This window comes from Agelaius phoeniceus, chromosome 6 (genome assembly GCF_051311805.1).
Source record: "Agelaius phoeniceus isolate bAgePho1 chromosome 6, bAgePho1.hap1, whole genome shotgun sequence".
In the NCBI taxonomy this organism is placed as follows: Eukaryota; Metazoa; Chordata; class Aves; order Passeriformes; family Icteridae; genus Agelaius; species Agelaius phoeniceus.
The window spans coordinates 7,201,433-7,218,144 of record NC_135270.1 but is presented as its reverse complement, the minus strand read 5'-3'; the positions used below and the strand labels follow the sequence as shown (position 1 = coordinate 7,218,144).

Genomic DNA, 16,712 nt, shown 5'->3' with positions numbered 1-16,712 from the left:
TGTATTAAATCATTCCACGGTCAGCAAAAGAGAGGGGAACATTGAGAATTTATTCATAACAGTCAAAAAATAAGCATTTATACCAGTGTTATGCTAATTAGGATTTCCTACTACATATATTTAAAGGAAGAATCAACTGTTTTGTGGATTGACTATTCACAGCCAAGTTTGCACAACACTACACTGAGTTGTAAATACAGCATTGAAAGACAATAGTAAGTGTTGTGTTTGGAATATCTCAGAGCAGCTGGAGCAGCCCATCCCATTTGCAGTGCTGTAATAAGTCTGTTGGCTAATTGACCTGACAAAGTATTTTAAATGCCCATGGTACCTGAGCTGGTCTCTAGCACTGACTGCATTGCCAGACTGGTACGTTTCATAGCTTTTATTAAACATGAGTAGTTTGCTGATGCATAGACTTATTTCTCATTTTTCTGAATTTTCCTTTTTTTTTCAGTTTGCAGTGATTGAAAAGAATTAGCCTTGATTTTACCACTGTGGACAATCAAATCATGTGTTTATCTTCTTACACCTGACCATACAGTGCAAGGTCTGTCATGAGAGACTGGTGAAGTGAGGACCAGGGTGGATCATCTGTAAAACCACCCCAGGTAGTTCTCAAAGAGCTCTTGCTGCATCCTGTGGCCAGCCCTGGAGCTTCCCTCTTTCTTTGGGAGGGCTGTATTGGAATCTAAAGCAACACCTGCAGCCAGCAAGGAGAGAGTAATGAAAACCAGCCCTGTACAAAGTATTTTTCCTTACCATTAAGGGTTTTTTTTTCCTGGCATTTATCTGTTTACTAAGAGAGCTTGTTAATAACTCATTAATACAGGAGATGTACATGTAAACAAATGCCACAAGTAATTGGTGCTGTAAAGGTGACAACTTCACCCTCAGCCCCTCAAAAAGTGAGAGGCCATACTTCCCTTTGGTGCAGTCTTGTCTGGCCCAGTACAGCAGTAGAAGATTTATTTTGTCAGGTATTTTAAAGAAATAAATCTTTGTTTTATTCTGGTACTTTCCTGGTAGTCTCAGAGTTACAATTTCCTGCTGCAGTTGTTTTTGCCTTAGGTAAAGATTTGTGAACAAGGCAGCTTGTCATCCTAATAAAAGCAAGGGTTAGATGGACAGTACTGTGTTCCATTCTTCCCATCCTACAGTGCACTGACTTGGATAAAGAGAGGGCAGGACAGGTGCCAGTGAAAGGGAGGAGAGATTGAAATCCTTTCTGGGGACCAGTCTGGCAAGACCACAGGAGTGGTGAGAGAGCCATTTCTGCTGCTCTCACCAGCATCCAGCTGAATTCCAGGTAGCTCTGATTAGCCCCTGTGGTACAATTATGTGTTAATGATTCCTGCACTACAAGTTAATTATAAAAATTAAAAATTACAAAAGGTCTTTCATGTAACAGTACATCAACATAGCATGTAAAAGTCAAGTGAATGAAAGGACAAAGCAATGCCAGTCTTGGCTTTCCAGACTCTGGATCTGAGTCCCACTCCTCTCCCAACTCCTGTTTCCTATTACATGATGTGGGAAAACAGCACAGAGGAGAGTTACCTGTAAGCTGTGGCTACACTAACAGTAGGAAATGCTAGGTGGGAGGTGGCAGTGGCAGAAAAGAGGCAAAGCTTTCCTGCTCCACAGCATCCAGCTGCTCCTGGCCACTCCTGCAGGCGTGAGGTACGAGCAGTGATCTTGGTCCTGCTGAAGCATCATCTCCAGTCTTCAAAGGTGGGTGTTAAAAACCTGCTGTCATTTAGCATTTCATCCTGGCTCAGCAGTGTCTGAAAAAAACAAGATGGGAAGGACTGAGGGTGTTTGGTGAGAGGCCTGTGCTCCCAGAGACCCAGCTGCAAAGAGCTCGGGATCACAACACAGGAGGTGAGAGCCACACACAATCAAAGGGAATTTCTTCATTACAGCTTTAAATAAACTTTTTTTTTTGTGTGGGGAAACTTGTAGAGATTATATGTCTGGCATGCAACTCAACTATATTTCATAATTCTTCATTATGTCTTCCAGTCACTTATGTTTATTTTCTTAATGGCTTCTGTGGAATGAAGAAGCAAAAGTGAGGTGTTTGGTTTTGCAGAGAGTTTTAGCTCATGTAAATTTTTGAAAGTCTGTACCTCATTCCTAGCTGAGGTGGTGGTTACCTGTAAAATCTTTGAAGAATTGTTTTTATTTAAGGAGATGAATATCTGTCATTTTGTCAAAGAGCCATCAGAGTTCATGAAAACTTAGGCCTAAATGAAGCTTAATTTCCAGAGCAATTTAAAAGCAGGGATTTTTTTTTTGACTGAATGTCCCACCAGACTTTAAAGAGATACTTAACAAGAACAGAGACCCACTTACTCTTCATTACCACCATCAATGACCAACTTTCAGTGAGTTTTAGCAGAGCACATGGGTGACTTTGGAACAAGAGAGGAACCAGTACTTACCGTGAGGTGGGTTATGCCTTCGGAAAGAGCCCCTATTTGCATTACTGTGCCTTCTGAGTGTTCCATCTGTAAAAGCAGTCAGCAACTAGTTCAAATCAGACAGCATGTGCAATTTTATTCACTACATGCAGCTTTGGGAGGGATCTGTGCCTGGACAAATGAAGTTGGGGTAAGTTGAATAGCTCCTTAACAAAAATGCCTCTGTGCTACAAGGTATATGAAAATGCATTTAATGATAGGAAGAGTGAATCCTGATTAAGAGAGATTGATTCCATTAAACTTGGCCTTTAATTCACAGAAAAAAAAAGTGTAACTGATACTATCAATGAAAAGTAATATTTTCTAAATGGTCTGACACTATTATTTCTGGTAGGCTTTCACAGGCAAGAAGTCCTTGATACAATCCTACCTCTTTTTTCATAGGAATGTCACCAGTTCTAGGGTATTGTGATTTCCTGCTCAGAAGTCATGCTTAATAGACAGACCATGCTCCTAGAGAAAAATCCAGTCTTTCTGTCATGCTTGAACAACTGCACAGTGCAAGTTCTTGGCTCAAAGTTAATGCATTCCCTCACAACTCCTAGCTGAGCAAGTGGACATCCACACTCACAGTCAGGGTTTGGTATTCTCCTGTTTAGAATAAGTACATTGAAAAAGACCACGGTTAGCCAGTGAACACAAATGAGATGTTAGATGCACTGAACCATGCAAATGAAAAGATTACCTGCACAGTTAGTCTTTTCAATGTTGTGACCATTCTCTTATCAGGCTTAAACCGTTTTTATGTCACTGGAGAAAGGCCAGTTTACTCCAGCTGCCTCTGTGTGGCTCTTGTGTGTTGCCGAAGTTCACACAAGGCTCCAGGAACGCTCCCTTTTTCAGGGTTTACATCCCTTTACACAACAGCAAGGTTGAAATAAAATTTGATGGTTTTTATCATCATTTCTCTGTATGCTGTCTAGACAGTTTCATTCACAAGTTCACTACTACATTGCAAAAGTGAATTAACTATTGGTTTATTAATAATTTGTTCATTGCTGATGCATTGTCTTCATGTATATTATCTAAGCAAAACTACTCCCCACTGTACAGCATGAAAGAAAAGTTCAGTTGGATTCTCTGATTACTGTCTGTTAAAAAATACAATCCAGTTGTACTTTAATATAACTCAATAGCTTTGTACAAGTTTGACCAAATGAATTTATTACTTTAAAAACAACCCATAAAGATAATGAAAAAAAATAGTGTGCCATACTAAAATTATGAAAGCTAAAAGTACAAAAGTCTTATGTTTCCTGCAACCACACCCTTGACTGACAAAATACCTCGATCTTCAGAGTGTAAAGGTGTCATAGTCCTGAAAAAGGGCTTGAGGATGGATGAGCTTATTATGATGTTGATTAAAAAAACCCCCAACATTCTTAGTCTGGAACTCTTTCCAGTGTCCACAGCCAATACTTTTCTCTGTGAGTTCATGCGGATGTAGCAAAGAGTTTGTTATAGGGGAACATTTGGTTATTTGCAAGCTTTGGAATGCATGGAGAGGATGAGATGAGCATGGCATCAGTCTGTCTGTCCCACCTGATCCAGTTCCCTGTCAGTGAAAGGACTAAGTCCTTTGTAGCCACCGTAATTTTTTGAAGTACCATTCGTAGCAGCTGGGCTTGTATCCATAGGACAAATGTAGTCTGTTGATTCGTCAAACTTCTTTTTCCTTAAGTTTCCAAAATGCGAAAATCCAAGTTTCTTTGGCTAAAATAAGGAGTCAACACAAGTTGTTTGAGTAAAACAAGTAAAGTTGTTCTGTAAACATTCAAAATCCTCCCCTTTTTCAATTACTGCTATACCCTGGTCATTCAAGAACGTAGATTCTGAATTAACTACATTTGTTCTCAAGTTGGAATTGCAGGGGATGTTAAATACATTTGCATGATGCTCCTTCTAAGGAAAGGCAGAACAGATTGCTTGGTTGTTTTCAGGACCTGATTGAAACAGATACATAGCAAAAGGTCTGGTATCTAAAATTAAGGGAAATGTAGCACTCCTAAAATTCACCTCTCCCTGCCCACTTTTGTTCCTTACTTTCTCTGTAATTCAGAGTGGAGAGGTCTGACACTGACATCTCTCCTTTTTGATGGCAGTACATACCCGAACTTTGGCAGTGGTTGTCAGAGGTGTGTATGCTGCTGACTCCATGGTTTCTCTTTTTTCTTGTTGTGCCTCTGGCCCAATTAACACGTTAAAATTGGTGGTGAGGTGGCGGCGCAGGAGGGTCTTTTGGGGTGGGATGTTCAGGAGCATGGCCAGCGTGTCACCGTTGAAGCGAGGTTCCAGAATCTGGGAAAAGGGCAGGATGTTTACTTTTTATATCAATATTTGCAATAATAAACCACTACAGTGCTTAGCAGAGGATTTCTCACCAAGTACCTGCTCACATTAGACCTTTCATAGCTCACTCATGATACTGGGGTTTGAATGGGAAATAACTGAAAGGAGCCAAGAAAAAATGCTGAGCATGATCAGGCAAATATGTGTTTATATTTATTATCAAACCCATCAATATGTGCCTATATTTATCATCAAACCATACATTTGTTTGGGTTGAACAAGTTTCCTTTCAGAATTTCCTGCTCTACTAGGAGTAAAAACTTAATCTTAGTAGGATTTCTACCATTGTATTTTTGCAAAAATTCTACAGCAGTTGAATCATGGTATTTCAGAACCCTGATTTCACTGAGCTGCAAATAGTTCTGAATGTTTTGAATTAAAAAAAATGTCATTTCCTGACTGCTGTGATTTCAGGGTGGTTATTTAGTGTGGCTCAGAGTTCTGGTAAATCACTCAAAGAAACACTCAGGGATGCCTTATCAAAAAGCAACTTTTGCACAGCACAGTTGAGGTTTCCTTTTCTGTGCTGCTGTCATACACTTGTGCAAAGTTCAGCTTTGATTACAGAAAGTGTTTTAGCTGTTCCTTTGTTATTTTAGCTTTCTTTTGTAAAATGAAGATGCGTGGATCAGACAAAGAGGCTCCTTAGAAGACCTGATCATGCTGTCACATTGCAGATGTGCTTGTTTCTTTCAGCTTGATGAACATCAGACAAAAGATGGTTTATATTACAGACTGAATTTTTGATATTACAGTCAATTTTTTAGTAGTGAAATGGTAAATTCTTACGATGAGGCCCCCGTGCACTCCGCTGCCTCGAAGGTTGGGTGCATATTCTGCCAGATCCACAGATCTGAGCCATTCCATCACCCTGTGGTTGGACCACTGCACCACGTCGGAAGGAGAGACATTGTTCTGTTGGAGGAACCACAAAAGGTGATGACACCACGGCCTGCACTGAATGTGCACAGCTTGTATCTCAGCTCAGATAAAAACAGCCTCCTTCCTCTTCCTCCAAGGGCACTTGTTCTTCCCTGATTGAGGGATTGTTTCTCTTCAGGTCCCTTTCAAGGAATCTCTGCTGAGATGGCAGACCTGGTCTAATACTGATGAAACCCCATGTGTTGCATCAGGAAGTACAACAGCAGAGATTGCAGATTACAGGGATAAAAAGGGAATGTTTGACAACAGGGTTATTGACAGTGTTTAATGCAAAGAAAAAACTGTGCTGATCGGGTAGAACCTTACAGATTTTAAAAATTAGGTCAGGTGAAGACAAATGATTCCAAATTTCTTCTCTTGGAAGATGAATTATCATTTTTCCCACTATGCAAGTAAACTTCTGAACAGAAATGCATGAGATTCAATGAATAAGTGGCATAACTGCTGCTTTAGGTGCAAGTCCCTACAATACAGTGTTGTATCACTGTACACTGCTGACTTTCTATCCCTTTTGGGTGGGACCAGGTAATTTATGCTTGCTTAAATTAATTTATTTCAGCATTCCTTTACCTCCTCAACTGGCCTCCTGCGCAGACAGTGGGGATTGAAGCCATTGACATGCAGCACATGAATGGCACATTTAATACTCAGATGATGCAGCTGACTGGTGACTTTCAGGAAGAGAAGGTCATTCTGTGAAGGAGAAAGACATTTAGGTGGCACAGAACACACACCAAAACAAATATTCTCGCCAGGAAGAAAGAGTTTAAATTTGCTGTGTATTTTTATGTAACTGTGGTTTAGGGAAGATGAAAGTTTATACTTTAAAGAAGGTTTGGGTTTTGTTAGGGTGGAAGTTTGGAGTGGGTTCTGTTGTTGGTTTGTTGGTTTTTTTTTTTAAACATTGCATCCTAGCAAGACCTGGCTAAAAAATGAAGGCACAAGTGTAGCCCGTTAAGGCAAATCCAGGACTTAATTATCCAGACTTGGGCAGGAGAATGGGAAGAAAACAGTGGCTGTTTGTGGCTCATGGTGTGCTGTGGATGTGGTCAGAGCTGTACAAATCAATGGATTTTCTGCTGTTACTTTGCTGAATATTGTTGCTAACTTGGTGTAGAGAACAATGAGCTCCAGAGGTTACATGTAAAACAGGTCATTTTACTTTTAACTGTGGTGTGCTACATGATATGAAAGAAGGACTTTGCAGAAGTTAGCCCTAACCCGTGATTTATTTTATGGACCTTAGGAACAAATTCCATGCACTAGGCAGCACAAAGGAGTTATTACTAGCACTATCTCTGTCTTGCAAAAATTCTTTAACTGCTCACATTCAAAGGAAAAATTTAAAAGTTTTTGCTTATTCAGAAAACTGAGGAAAAAGGACTGTACTTACCACAGTTAAGTACTGCAACATCCTCCCATCTACTCTGGATTCATGAAACTGGTCTTTGTACTGAGGCAAGCCAATGTCATCAAGCCACCCTGCAGGTATGAGGGCAATGGGGAACCAAATCCAGATCGGTGAGAATAAAACCCTTCTCCCCTCTTGCCTGGCCTGGCTTCTTTTGTGGCATTCAGGTGGCTCATGCTACCTGTTCCCCTTTCCTGAGGACAGCCTCTTGCCAGCAGCCTGAAAGCAATTCCCACCAACCAGCTTTGTCCACAGCGCCCCTGTGATATTTGATTTTACAACACCTGATGGAGCACACCTTCTGCAGCACAATGGAGCTCTTCCTAGCCTGACCCCACCCATTTGATTTCCTGCTGTCTGACAGGGCTCCCCATGGAAGAACACACCACAAGCTGTATGTTTGGATGTCAAGAACAACACAAAATTCCTCAATTCTTCTATGGGGAAACTTGGTGCTTTTTAAAAGGTGTTTGGTAAGTGTTTAAACATGAATCAGGCTGCCCTGTTATAGAGGTGAAGAAATTCCTTCCCAACCAACTCCAGGAGAGTCCAAACACTTACGTGTCACCCAGATATGATCAAGTTGTGCAGACTTCTCATCTTGTTTTGCATTTATAGCTTTAATGGCCAAAACCAATTTCTTCCTGTGCAATGGATGCTTTATTCCCATTTCCTGGAACAAAAAAAACATTATCAAAAAGTTTGCCCTGCCTCTGGCTCCTTTCCTCACGTGAGGTAACTCTGAAAATTGATACTGTGGATTTCAGAAAGGTAGAGCCAATGGTTTGGAGGGGCCTGGTGGGACAGAATCAGCAGTGATTACCTTTTCCATGTCCTGAGGAGTGGCAGTTAACAGCGTGTGGCCTGATGTCACCCACTGCCGGGCAAAAATCACGTACTGGCCCAGGCCAAAGTCCTCCAGCCAGTTACAAACTCTTTCAGTGCTCCACTGAGCAAAGGGGGCATTGTGGTCACTGAAAAGCACAAGAAACATTGGGAAAACCTTAAAGGAAAGAAGGAATGTCCATATTGGAAAGCTTAGGGTGTGCCAGAGGCAGCACAGCAGCAGATCTGCTGATCACCACCTGTGAACAGCTGCAGGGCAGATAAGAACTTCCCATCTTCTGTTTGAAAAGAGGGAAAAGAGAATTGCTGAATCCTCATCATTATGCAGATGAGGAGGTAATTATCCTTGTTCTTTAACACGGTGAAATTTCTGACACTCCACCAAGCAGCTGCAACTTGCAGCTGGAGGAGCGCAGGCAGGGGATGATTTTTGCTACCAGGGAAATTCTCTCCATCTGTTGTGGAATTCCACGTGGACCGAAATGCTTGGGTGAAGTCCCCAGGAGGAGGGACTGGCTCTTGGACACATTTAACAGCAGCAGGCTGTGCTGGGGCAGTAGGAGGAGGAGCTGTTACCTCTTCGGGCCTTTGGTGTCCTTGGATCGGGATAAACGAGGTCCAGCTGTTGCCCGCAGACCTCCCCTCCGGAACTCTGCCAGCCCCAGGTCGTCTGCAGGGAAGTTACCTGACTGAGTTCTTCGAATTCTTGCAAGACAAGAGTGCCACGACAGGACTGTTAGCTGCTGACAGAGGATTTGTTTGTTCTGCATGGAAACTACAGTGACAACTGACAGCTCGGTGGATCTCCCTGGAAACAGCAATTGCCAAATTCCAGAGGCAGCTGAAGGAGTTCTAGGAAATTCAGTCTGGATCTAGCTCTGGAGGAAAATAAAGGAGCTCCACAGAGCAGCTGTAACACTTTGATCCAATTAATAATGCAGACTTGGAAATGGCTGCTGTTGCTGAAGCAGATCAAGTGGACACAGAGTGCAACTGTGCCCTGCTTTCTGTTCATTCTGTTTTCCCCTTTTTTTTTTAGCTGGTGTCTTTTGTAATGAGCAAATTGCTATAACTTAATTTTTCATGGCTAATAAAACTGCTGGCATGCTAAATGAATAGCATTAAGATGACAGCAGTGCCTTATTTCTTTCACCAGCATGATGCTGTGAACACTCCCAACATTTTTTCCACCCTCCTGTGTACAAAAGGACACACCTGTGGCAATCCCAGAGCTGCTTTTGCTCCCCAAATTTTAGTTTATTCTTGCTATAGATAATTGTAGATTTTGCTGGAATTCATTCTCAGCTGAAATGCTTTGACAGTGAATTACAATTAAAAAAAAAAAAGACCTTACTTTCCCCAGATTTTCTTGATCCCTTTTGGACTCTTTCTGTTTTCTGGAGCCCATGGAGATTGTGGACCTGAATCCGTTCCCGAAGAGAGAGGTGAGAGGTCATCCAAGACCACTGTACCATCCATGTTCTCTGTTTCTCCTGGGTTAAGAACAGTATTATAGTCACATTTTATACTCATTATTGATAAAGTTGTTGTCTGGTAGGCTGATGTTTAAATGCAGGACGTGACACGAAAGTAGAGATACCTATAAAATCATTCTTTTTTTAAAAAAGCCAAACATGCTCAGAAGGTGAAAAAACATCTGGACATTAGATTAAAATAAAAAAAAAATAAAACAAATATGGGTAAAAAAAAAGGGTAAAATAATTATGTTATTTCAGTCTTTTCTATTTAACTACATTATTTAAATTAATTGAAGGTCTTCCTGCCTGCTCTTAATACCTCAGCTCCTCCATCAAAATCAGTGGGAATTTTTCTAAATTCAGGAAAAACAGAATGAAACCAGGAATAAGTGCCATAAAAAGAAACCTCATGTGAATGCCACACAGCAGGAGCTATTACTTCATTTCAGTACTGCACATAAGGAGTCCAGTCTAGAGGGCCCAGCTGGGATTAGTATTTCATAGGGAGAGGGAAAGGAAAAAAAACAAAGCAAGCAGCAAACTGAGTGTTAAAGTTGCATCTTGTTTGGATACAGTACCTAGCACAGGTGCACTGACACTCCTGCCGCGATCTTCAGTCATCCCAAGAAGCAGAAAGCCAGATGGAGAAGCAAAGAAGATACAAAACACCAGCAAAATAAAGTTACAGGAGGGCAAAGTAGTTAAGCTAAGCATTTAGAGCAGAAACAAAACGCAAAAGAAGCAGTTATATATGGAAGTGAATAGGCATTGGTGTGCACAAGCCCCAGAAACTCTGTACAGATCATCTGAAACAGGTAGGGATGGAAATGGATCTGTTTGGGCTTTCCTAACTATTCTTGGAAAGTTTCAGCTCTTTAAGCAAAATCTACAGAGCTCTACAAAGCTGCACAGTATCTGAAATGAAGCAGTGGCTAAGATTGCATCAAAAAATTGCTCTGAAATACTGAATTGGAGGTGGAATGAATTCACTGCACGTGCAAGATACAAACCAACCCGCAGGAAAAAAATTCTCTTAACTTGGTGTACTTAAGAAGCCATTGCTTGTTTCTAGAAAAAGAACATTTTCCTTTTCAAGCTCACCCACCCTTGGATAATCCTGCAGTTAAAGACACATCAGCATGGCTCATGCATTGCCTGCAAAATTGCCATCACAGAAAAGCTCTTTCAAAACCTCTAAACTACCACAACCCATTGCAACCTTGAAACTGCAGCGTGCTAGCAGCTTTAGGGACCACAAGGCTTTAAAATTAACCAACCCCCACCAAAGAAAAAAAAACACTACAGTCAAACAAAAAAAATTCCACTGTAACTTTTGAAGTGCAGGAAGACTTCAGAATCACAAGGGTTACTCTTGTGCCGGAGCTCCTAAGCCCTTCAGTCCTAAAAATCCCTGGTCCTGTGCCTCACTCTTAACACCTTTCTGTCAACAAATCTGTGCTTAAGGTGCCACTGAAAAGAAATTAATTCAGGATTCCACAGGGCTGTGGCTGTGGAATGGAAATATATTTGTAGTTCCAAAATCCACAGAAGTTTTTCTGCATGTAGTAAATTAAATTTTCCCTAGTGGGTCCCCCACAGCTAAGCAACCAACAGTCCTGATAAAGGGATTTTTACCCAAAATTTTCATGTTTTTGATGGTTTTACAATGAAGTTTCAAGTGGTATTGTCATGTGCAACAGAAAAAAAAAACCCTCAAAATTAAACTCAGCCCTCATTCTGCCATGAGCTATGGGACTATTTCTGCTATCACAGTGCATTGTTCTGCACAGCAGATTCCATCCCACGCCATCGCAGCCCCTTAAACAGTTTGGATTTTCCCTCTGGGGGAGGCACAGGTACATACTCAGGCCAGGGACGCCGTTGTCATCGTTATCACTGGTGCCACGTCCCTCTGGGGAGCTGTACATTCCCTGCTCTCCATTCTGCAGGGCTCGGGGCAGCTTTCCTGGCAGTGTCTGGTACTTGCTGCCTTTCCCCACTGGCTTACTCTATTGTTTTTAAAAGAGGGAAAGATAAAATAAATACAAAGTTCAAATTGCTCACAACATCTGCAATCTGCTGCACATTGTTCTTAAAGCTGAGAAAAAAGTATGGTACAAAATGACTCCACTCTCTGCATGTTCCTGCTTACAGACAACTCAATTTAAACCCATCCATCAGCTGACAGTTTCCTAGCTAAGACACAGCCCTGCCTTCCCTCATCTGCTCCTCCCACTTCATCCACTCTGCATTTCTTCAAAATATATGTTAAATATTACCTGGTTTTGCCGTAAGAATTTTTCTAGCTGTCTCCCTTTCCTCTGGGACCCTGTCACTATTTAATTGTTTGATCTTTCCAAGGTCAACTTTGATAGCACCAAAAATATGTTTACTTATTTCCCAGATCATTTTTTCTCCCCTATTTTCCACCAGACTTTCTCTGTTTCTGCCTCACAATTGTATCTCACTGGAATTCAACCCAGAAGTATTTGTACACCTCAAATTTCCACAAATGTATTTCCTACCACTGTTAATAACAGTAAAAGAATCAAAGCCAAAGTTAGGGTACAGAAATTTAACTTTTGTAAGGACAAAAATCTCTTTGCATAGACAGAATCGTAAATGTGAAATTTGTTGTTGTTGTTTTGTTTTTCTGGGTTTTTTGTTTTCATTTTTAAAGAATTACAGCTAAATATAAATGCCAGTTCTATCACAGAACCTAATTTTCCTTGCATTCAAGTGATATCTACTTGAGCACCTTGCTTCTTTCACAAGGGTAGATGAAACGTTCCCATAAATCTGATAGTTTTGAGCCTAATAAGTTAATTTTCCAGGCAATGCACATGTTTCACAGATGTACTTTTGCCTACAGTTTTGGAAATGGCCTGTTGGGATTTCTTCAACGCTGAATCCAGAGGAAAAGATGGACAAGCCAACACTGTGGGTGAAAGCTGCAGGACAGGGATGCTTTTCGAGACATCAGTGAACCTGCGGCTCCAGCTGCCATTATTAGGGGGAGTGGTGTACATCCAATATGTGTTTTGGAATAAACTCCCACTGGGAAATGTTTCAGTATCAGAATGGAGGTTTCACAGGAAAACTTTGCACTGGAAATAGGCAAACCATATTTAGTACACAGGAAAGTACAGTGTGCTCCTATTCAGTAACCCCACTCCAACAAAATGTTTTCAAAGCATTGTCTGTGACAGGATGATAGATTTAAAATTCTATGAGATAACCACTACTTTATCTGTTCTTATTCCAAGGCCTAGAGGATTCTTTGGATACTACAAATGCAGGCCAGATTGCTCAGGTCCTCAACTCCTGCTCCTTTTTGGCAACTGCAGGAGTACATCCTGACTCGTACCAAAAAGAGTAGAGAAATTGTGTCTTACATCAGCAGTGTGTATTCTGAGACTGACTGACCTCAGCTTCATGTAACAAGCTTCTAGATAAAAAGTAAAAAAATCAAAACATTTCCCTCTCAAATCTTTACCCCCTGTGTTGTTTGTCAGCACTGGAACTATGCAAACATTTTGAAGAGAAAAGGAATATAAAATGCAAACCAGCCATACCATCACAGCACATCACACCACACCAGAGAATTGTTAGGGAAGGTTGCAATTAATATACCTCTTGTTCTACAACAGGCTGTGGTGGTTTTCCATCTACATACTATGGAGTTTCAGGGAGGGCAATGTCAAAGTTTTGTGGAAAAAAGCAACAGACAAATGTTAGTATTAACATACATACATGGAACATCAAATGTAGACTTATTGCTATAGAGATGGTGCTTAATGTATGGACAATATATTACAAGAACCTCTTAATTTCATGTCAATCCAATATTTAATTGTGTTTCTTCATTCCCCACTCTAGAAAACTCCTGTTTAAGTTCTGTTGTGATCAGAGGAATTTTGCTATTTTCAGGTTTCTGGGTGGTCCCTTTAGAATTGCTTTGAGCTGGGAACACAACAGCTGTTTAACAGACCAATATGAAAACAACTGACATAAAATAATACACACAATCCTGTATGGATCCAGCTGAAACCATAGAGAGCTCTGACAGAAACCAAGCGATGAAAATTCCACCACAGTTAGGTCAGGGACACTGATGTGGTTTATTGTAATTATTGCTGGAAGCAGGGGGACTTTTAGCTTTGAGCAAGGCAGAATAACTCCAGCACAAATGTGTAGGTCCAGCCTTATCACAGCACATCACAGAGACAAATTCAGATTTTTGGTTTAAGACAAGAAAATAATTAAAATTATGACAAGAAAACCTTTATCAGTTCTCCATGGAATGAAATGTGAGTTCTGATTTGTCACATGTGTGGCTACCATCAGACAAATGCAGCACAAATTTCACAAAATTCATTCTACTTGGTCACTACCATCTCCAGAAATTCAAGAAATATATGAAAGGTTTTAAGAAAAAATTTTAAAAATTTAAGAACTGGAGCAATCATATGAGTGGTAGCTGGTTTCAATGGCATTACTGGGTCTAGGTCACCTGGTATTAAGGCTAATTTGGGTACAGAAAAAACCAACAGTCTCACAAAGCAGAATTACAAAAATGTAGAAAAATGTCATGTACATAATGACAAAACAAGACTGTGGACCACAATGTAACAAGGCTTTGCAAACTGGGAATATTTATTCTGGAATGGAATTAAAGCCCTTGAGGTGGTCCTGCTGCTCTAACTAAGGCAGCATCACCGCCAACTTCAGGAATGCTTTTTGTGTCAGAAAGCTTAGGGAAAACACTGCTACATGCACACACCCAAAAAGGAATCCTATATGGAAATACCCAGTCCCAACATTTAGCTACTTTCAGGATTAGCTGCCTTAATATTTTTGGTGATTTGGAAGTAAAATATATTTAAAAAAAAAAGATAAACAAAATAATACTGCAGTTTAACAAAATGTCTCCTCATCATTTCTTGTATTTCACTTAAATATTTTTCTCTCAGGGCAAAAACTGAATTTGAAGATGTGTCCACATGGGTGTGTCAACCAGCTTAGAAATGGGGAGGAAAAGAACCTGAGCTGTTTTAGGGCTCTTTCCCCACATACAGAGTTAGTGGTGGTTAAAGTTACTGTATGCATAACAAAAATAATGTTTATACTCGATCTTTGTCTTTTAGTTGTGACATTAAACACCAGAAGCTGTGATTACAAATAAACCAACCTTTTCCAAAGATTCACTCTGCAAGTCTTCTAAACTACTGGACTTTTTTTTCTGTGGAACCCTTAAAAAAGGCACAGGCAAAGAAGCAGCAGTCAATACAACACGGTTTGTTTGCATATAACCAGCGTCTCATGCACAACAGCTGCATAAGTCACATAATGTCTGCATGAAACATAGCTCAGAATTAAGATATTTGTTTATTTTATTGTGCTTTTAGTCTGAAAATCATGGCATTGAGAACAGCAACAGATGAAGGCAGAAAGAGCAACAAGGCATCCTCTGAGCAGCAGTGAAAGGAAGCCAGGCCCAGTGGGCAGTTGTAGCCTTGTTCCTCTAGATGATTTTAGAAACTCTTAACAAGTACAGCAATAACTCTCTGTGAGCAATGTGCAAACTTTAGGGATTTTAGAAAGGGAAATTGTTTCACATTTTGATGAAAGTTACTTATTCTTACCTATTTGTGAATTCCAGAGATTCTTCCTGCTGAGAGGTTAAATTACTTGAAGCTACTGGACTGCTTCCACTTTAAACAGAAATAAATTGATATATAAATATATAAAAATATTATATATAGACATAAATATAGAAATATATTTTATATAAATAAATAGAAAGACAAATATATAACAATATAACATAATAGAATATATAGCATATATATTAATATATATTATATATTTATAATATTAATATATTCATTCTGTAAAAATATATATTATATAAATATATAATATATGATATATAAAAATGCTGAATTATTCCTATAATTTAAACTTTAAACATCCAAGCATTGCCAACCTCCACAACAAACACAGCTTTCAGAAGTGCCCCAAACTGCAGCAAAGCCAAGAATAGTCAAGAGAAGCTGCCAACAGTTAAACAGTCTAAATAATACAATTTAGCACCACAGGAGAAAGAAAGGTCTCGCCTGATTTCCATGGCTTTGTGTGGAACTGGAGGGAGCACAGCTGGTGACAATTCTCCTGCAGGGGGCTGGGGAAGATACAAGAGTTTCAATCCTGTAGCTCTGATGTCTTCTGCTGAATCTACTGTGCCCATACCAATAAAAACAAAAATTCTGCCAAGGCTGAACCCTCACCCACATTAGTACAGAGAAACCAACAGCAAAAAATCATCTATGCAGCAGAACCTGCTTTTAGAACATCTGTACCTCTGTTTTCAGTAATTCCCCTTGAGAGTTATTCAGAAGATTCCACTTCCTTAAAGTTGCCTCAACTTCCTCTTCACTGCCACCAGAGACAGGAGAGCCTGAAAGCATTGGAGAGTAGAAAGGGAGAGAAACTGGTAAAGTTTGCTCTCTGCAGTATCAGCTCAACAATCTAGAGCATCATGGCTTGCTCCTTGCTTCTTTTTATTTATTTACGTAATGAACGTCCAGAGAGAGATTTACTCTCATTTTCTATTTTGTGTGTTAAATACGTTCACTCTCATTCCATATTTTTGTGTGTTAAACACAAGTTTCCATTCTGCCATGCAAGGCCTAAAAATATTGTTATTGCTTGTTAATGTGATGGTGTACAGTATCCCAGATTCAATTCAATGCTGAAAATTATGGTGGCAACTTAAAAGAAGATTGTCCTAAAACCCACTCCACTTCCTACACTGTATAGGAGAAATGGGACACAGATTTCCCCCCCCCCCCCCTCAGATTTTGAAGTTAAATACACAGAACTGTGTGCAGCAAAGCAATGTGGGTTTTCAGTTTTTCTTTCCAAACAAAACTTGTCTTGTCAGCTCTCACGGTTTTCCTCAGTGGAAGGGAAATGAGTTCTCCCTCTCTAGGATCATTTTATGCTGAGAAACATGGCTGGTGGTCACAGGTCATAATGGTCACAAGAAACACCACATAAACTAAAAATAAAAGCAGGACATTATTCCCAAGCCATTTTACCATGAGCTGCAATCATGATGTCCTTGACCCTCCTGTACTGGCTTAGCAGTAGTGTCAGCTCCTCTATCCGACGGTCCTGTGGAAAACATGAAGTAAA

The 16,712-nt window shown here is 40.2% G+C and overlaps 1 protein-coding gene across 15 annotated transcripts in view; it reads right to left on the bottom strand.

Moving 5' to 3' along the window:
- Positions 1 to 29: 29 nt before the first annotated feature.
- PPFIBP2 (PPFIB scaffold protein 2) overlaps positions 30 to 16,712 on the bottom strand; it is a 95,123-nt gene continuing 78,440 nt past the window's right edge. For 11 of the 15 annotated variants that reach the window (XM_077179549.1, XM_077179551.1, XM_077179554.1 and 8 more), the window contains 19 exons: positions 16,616 to 16,691; positions 15,875 to 15,972; positions 15,632 to 15,696; positions 15,158 to 15,226; positions 14,704 to 14,764; positions 13,146 to 13,187; positions 11,377 to 11,521; positions 10,091 to 10,123; positions 9,389 to 9,527; positions 8,611 to 8,739; positions 8,012 to 8,162; positions 7,750 to 7,861; positions 7,171 to 7,259; positions 6,348 to 6,470; positions 5,625 to 5,750; positions 4,596 to 4,784; positions 4,029 to 4,199; positions 2,448 to 2,513; positions 30 to 1,787 (listed from right to left, as the gene is read on the bottom strand). In XM_077179549.1, the coding sequence (XP_077035664.1) occupies positions 1,716 to 1,787; positions 2,448 to 2,513; positions 4,029 to 4,199; positions 4,596 to 4,784; positions 5,625 to 5,750; positions 6,348 to 6,470; positions 7,171 to 7,259; positions 7,750 to 7,861; positions 8,012 to 8,162; positions 8,611 to 8,739; positions 9,389 to 9,527; positions 10,091 to 10,123; positions 11,377 to 11,521; positions 13,146 to 13,187; positions 14,704 to 14,764; positions 15,158 to 15,226; positions 15,632 to 15,696; positions 15,875 to 15,972; positions 16,616 to 16,691 (1,956 nt within the window). In that variant the 3' untranslated portion in view covers positions 30 to 1,715. Of the gene's footprint in view, positions 1,788 to 2,447; positions 3,078 to 4,028; positions 4,200 to 4,595; positions 4,785 to 5,624; positions 5,751 to 6,347; positions 6,471 to 7,170; positions 7,260 to 7,749; positions 7,862 to 8,011; positions 8,163 to 8,610; positions 8,740 to 9,388; positions 9,528 to 10,090; positions 10,124 to 11,376; positions 11,522 to 13,145; positions 13,188 to 14,703; positions 14,765 to 15,157; positions 15,227 to 15,631; positions 15,697 to 15,874; positions 15,973 to 16,615; positions 16,692 to 16,712 lie in introns of all 15 variants that reach the window. The other 4 variants (XM_077179553.1, XM_077179562.1, XR_013182654.1 and 1 more) reach the window with 3 other exon arrangements.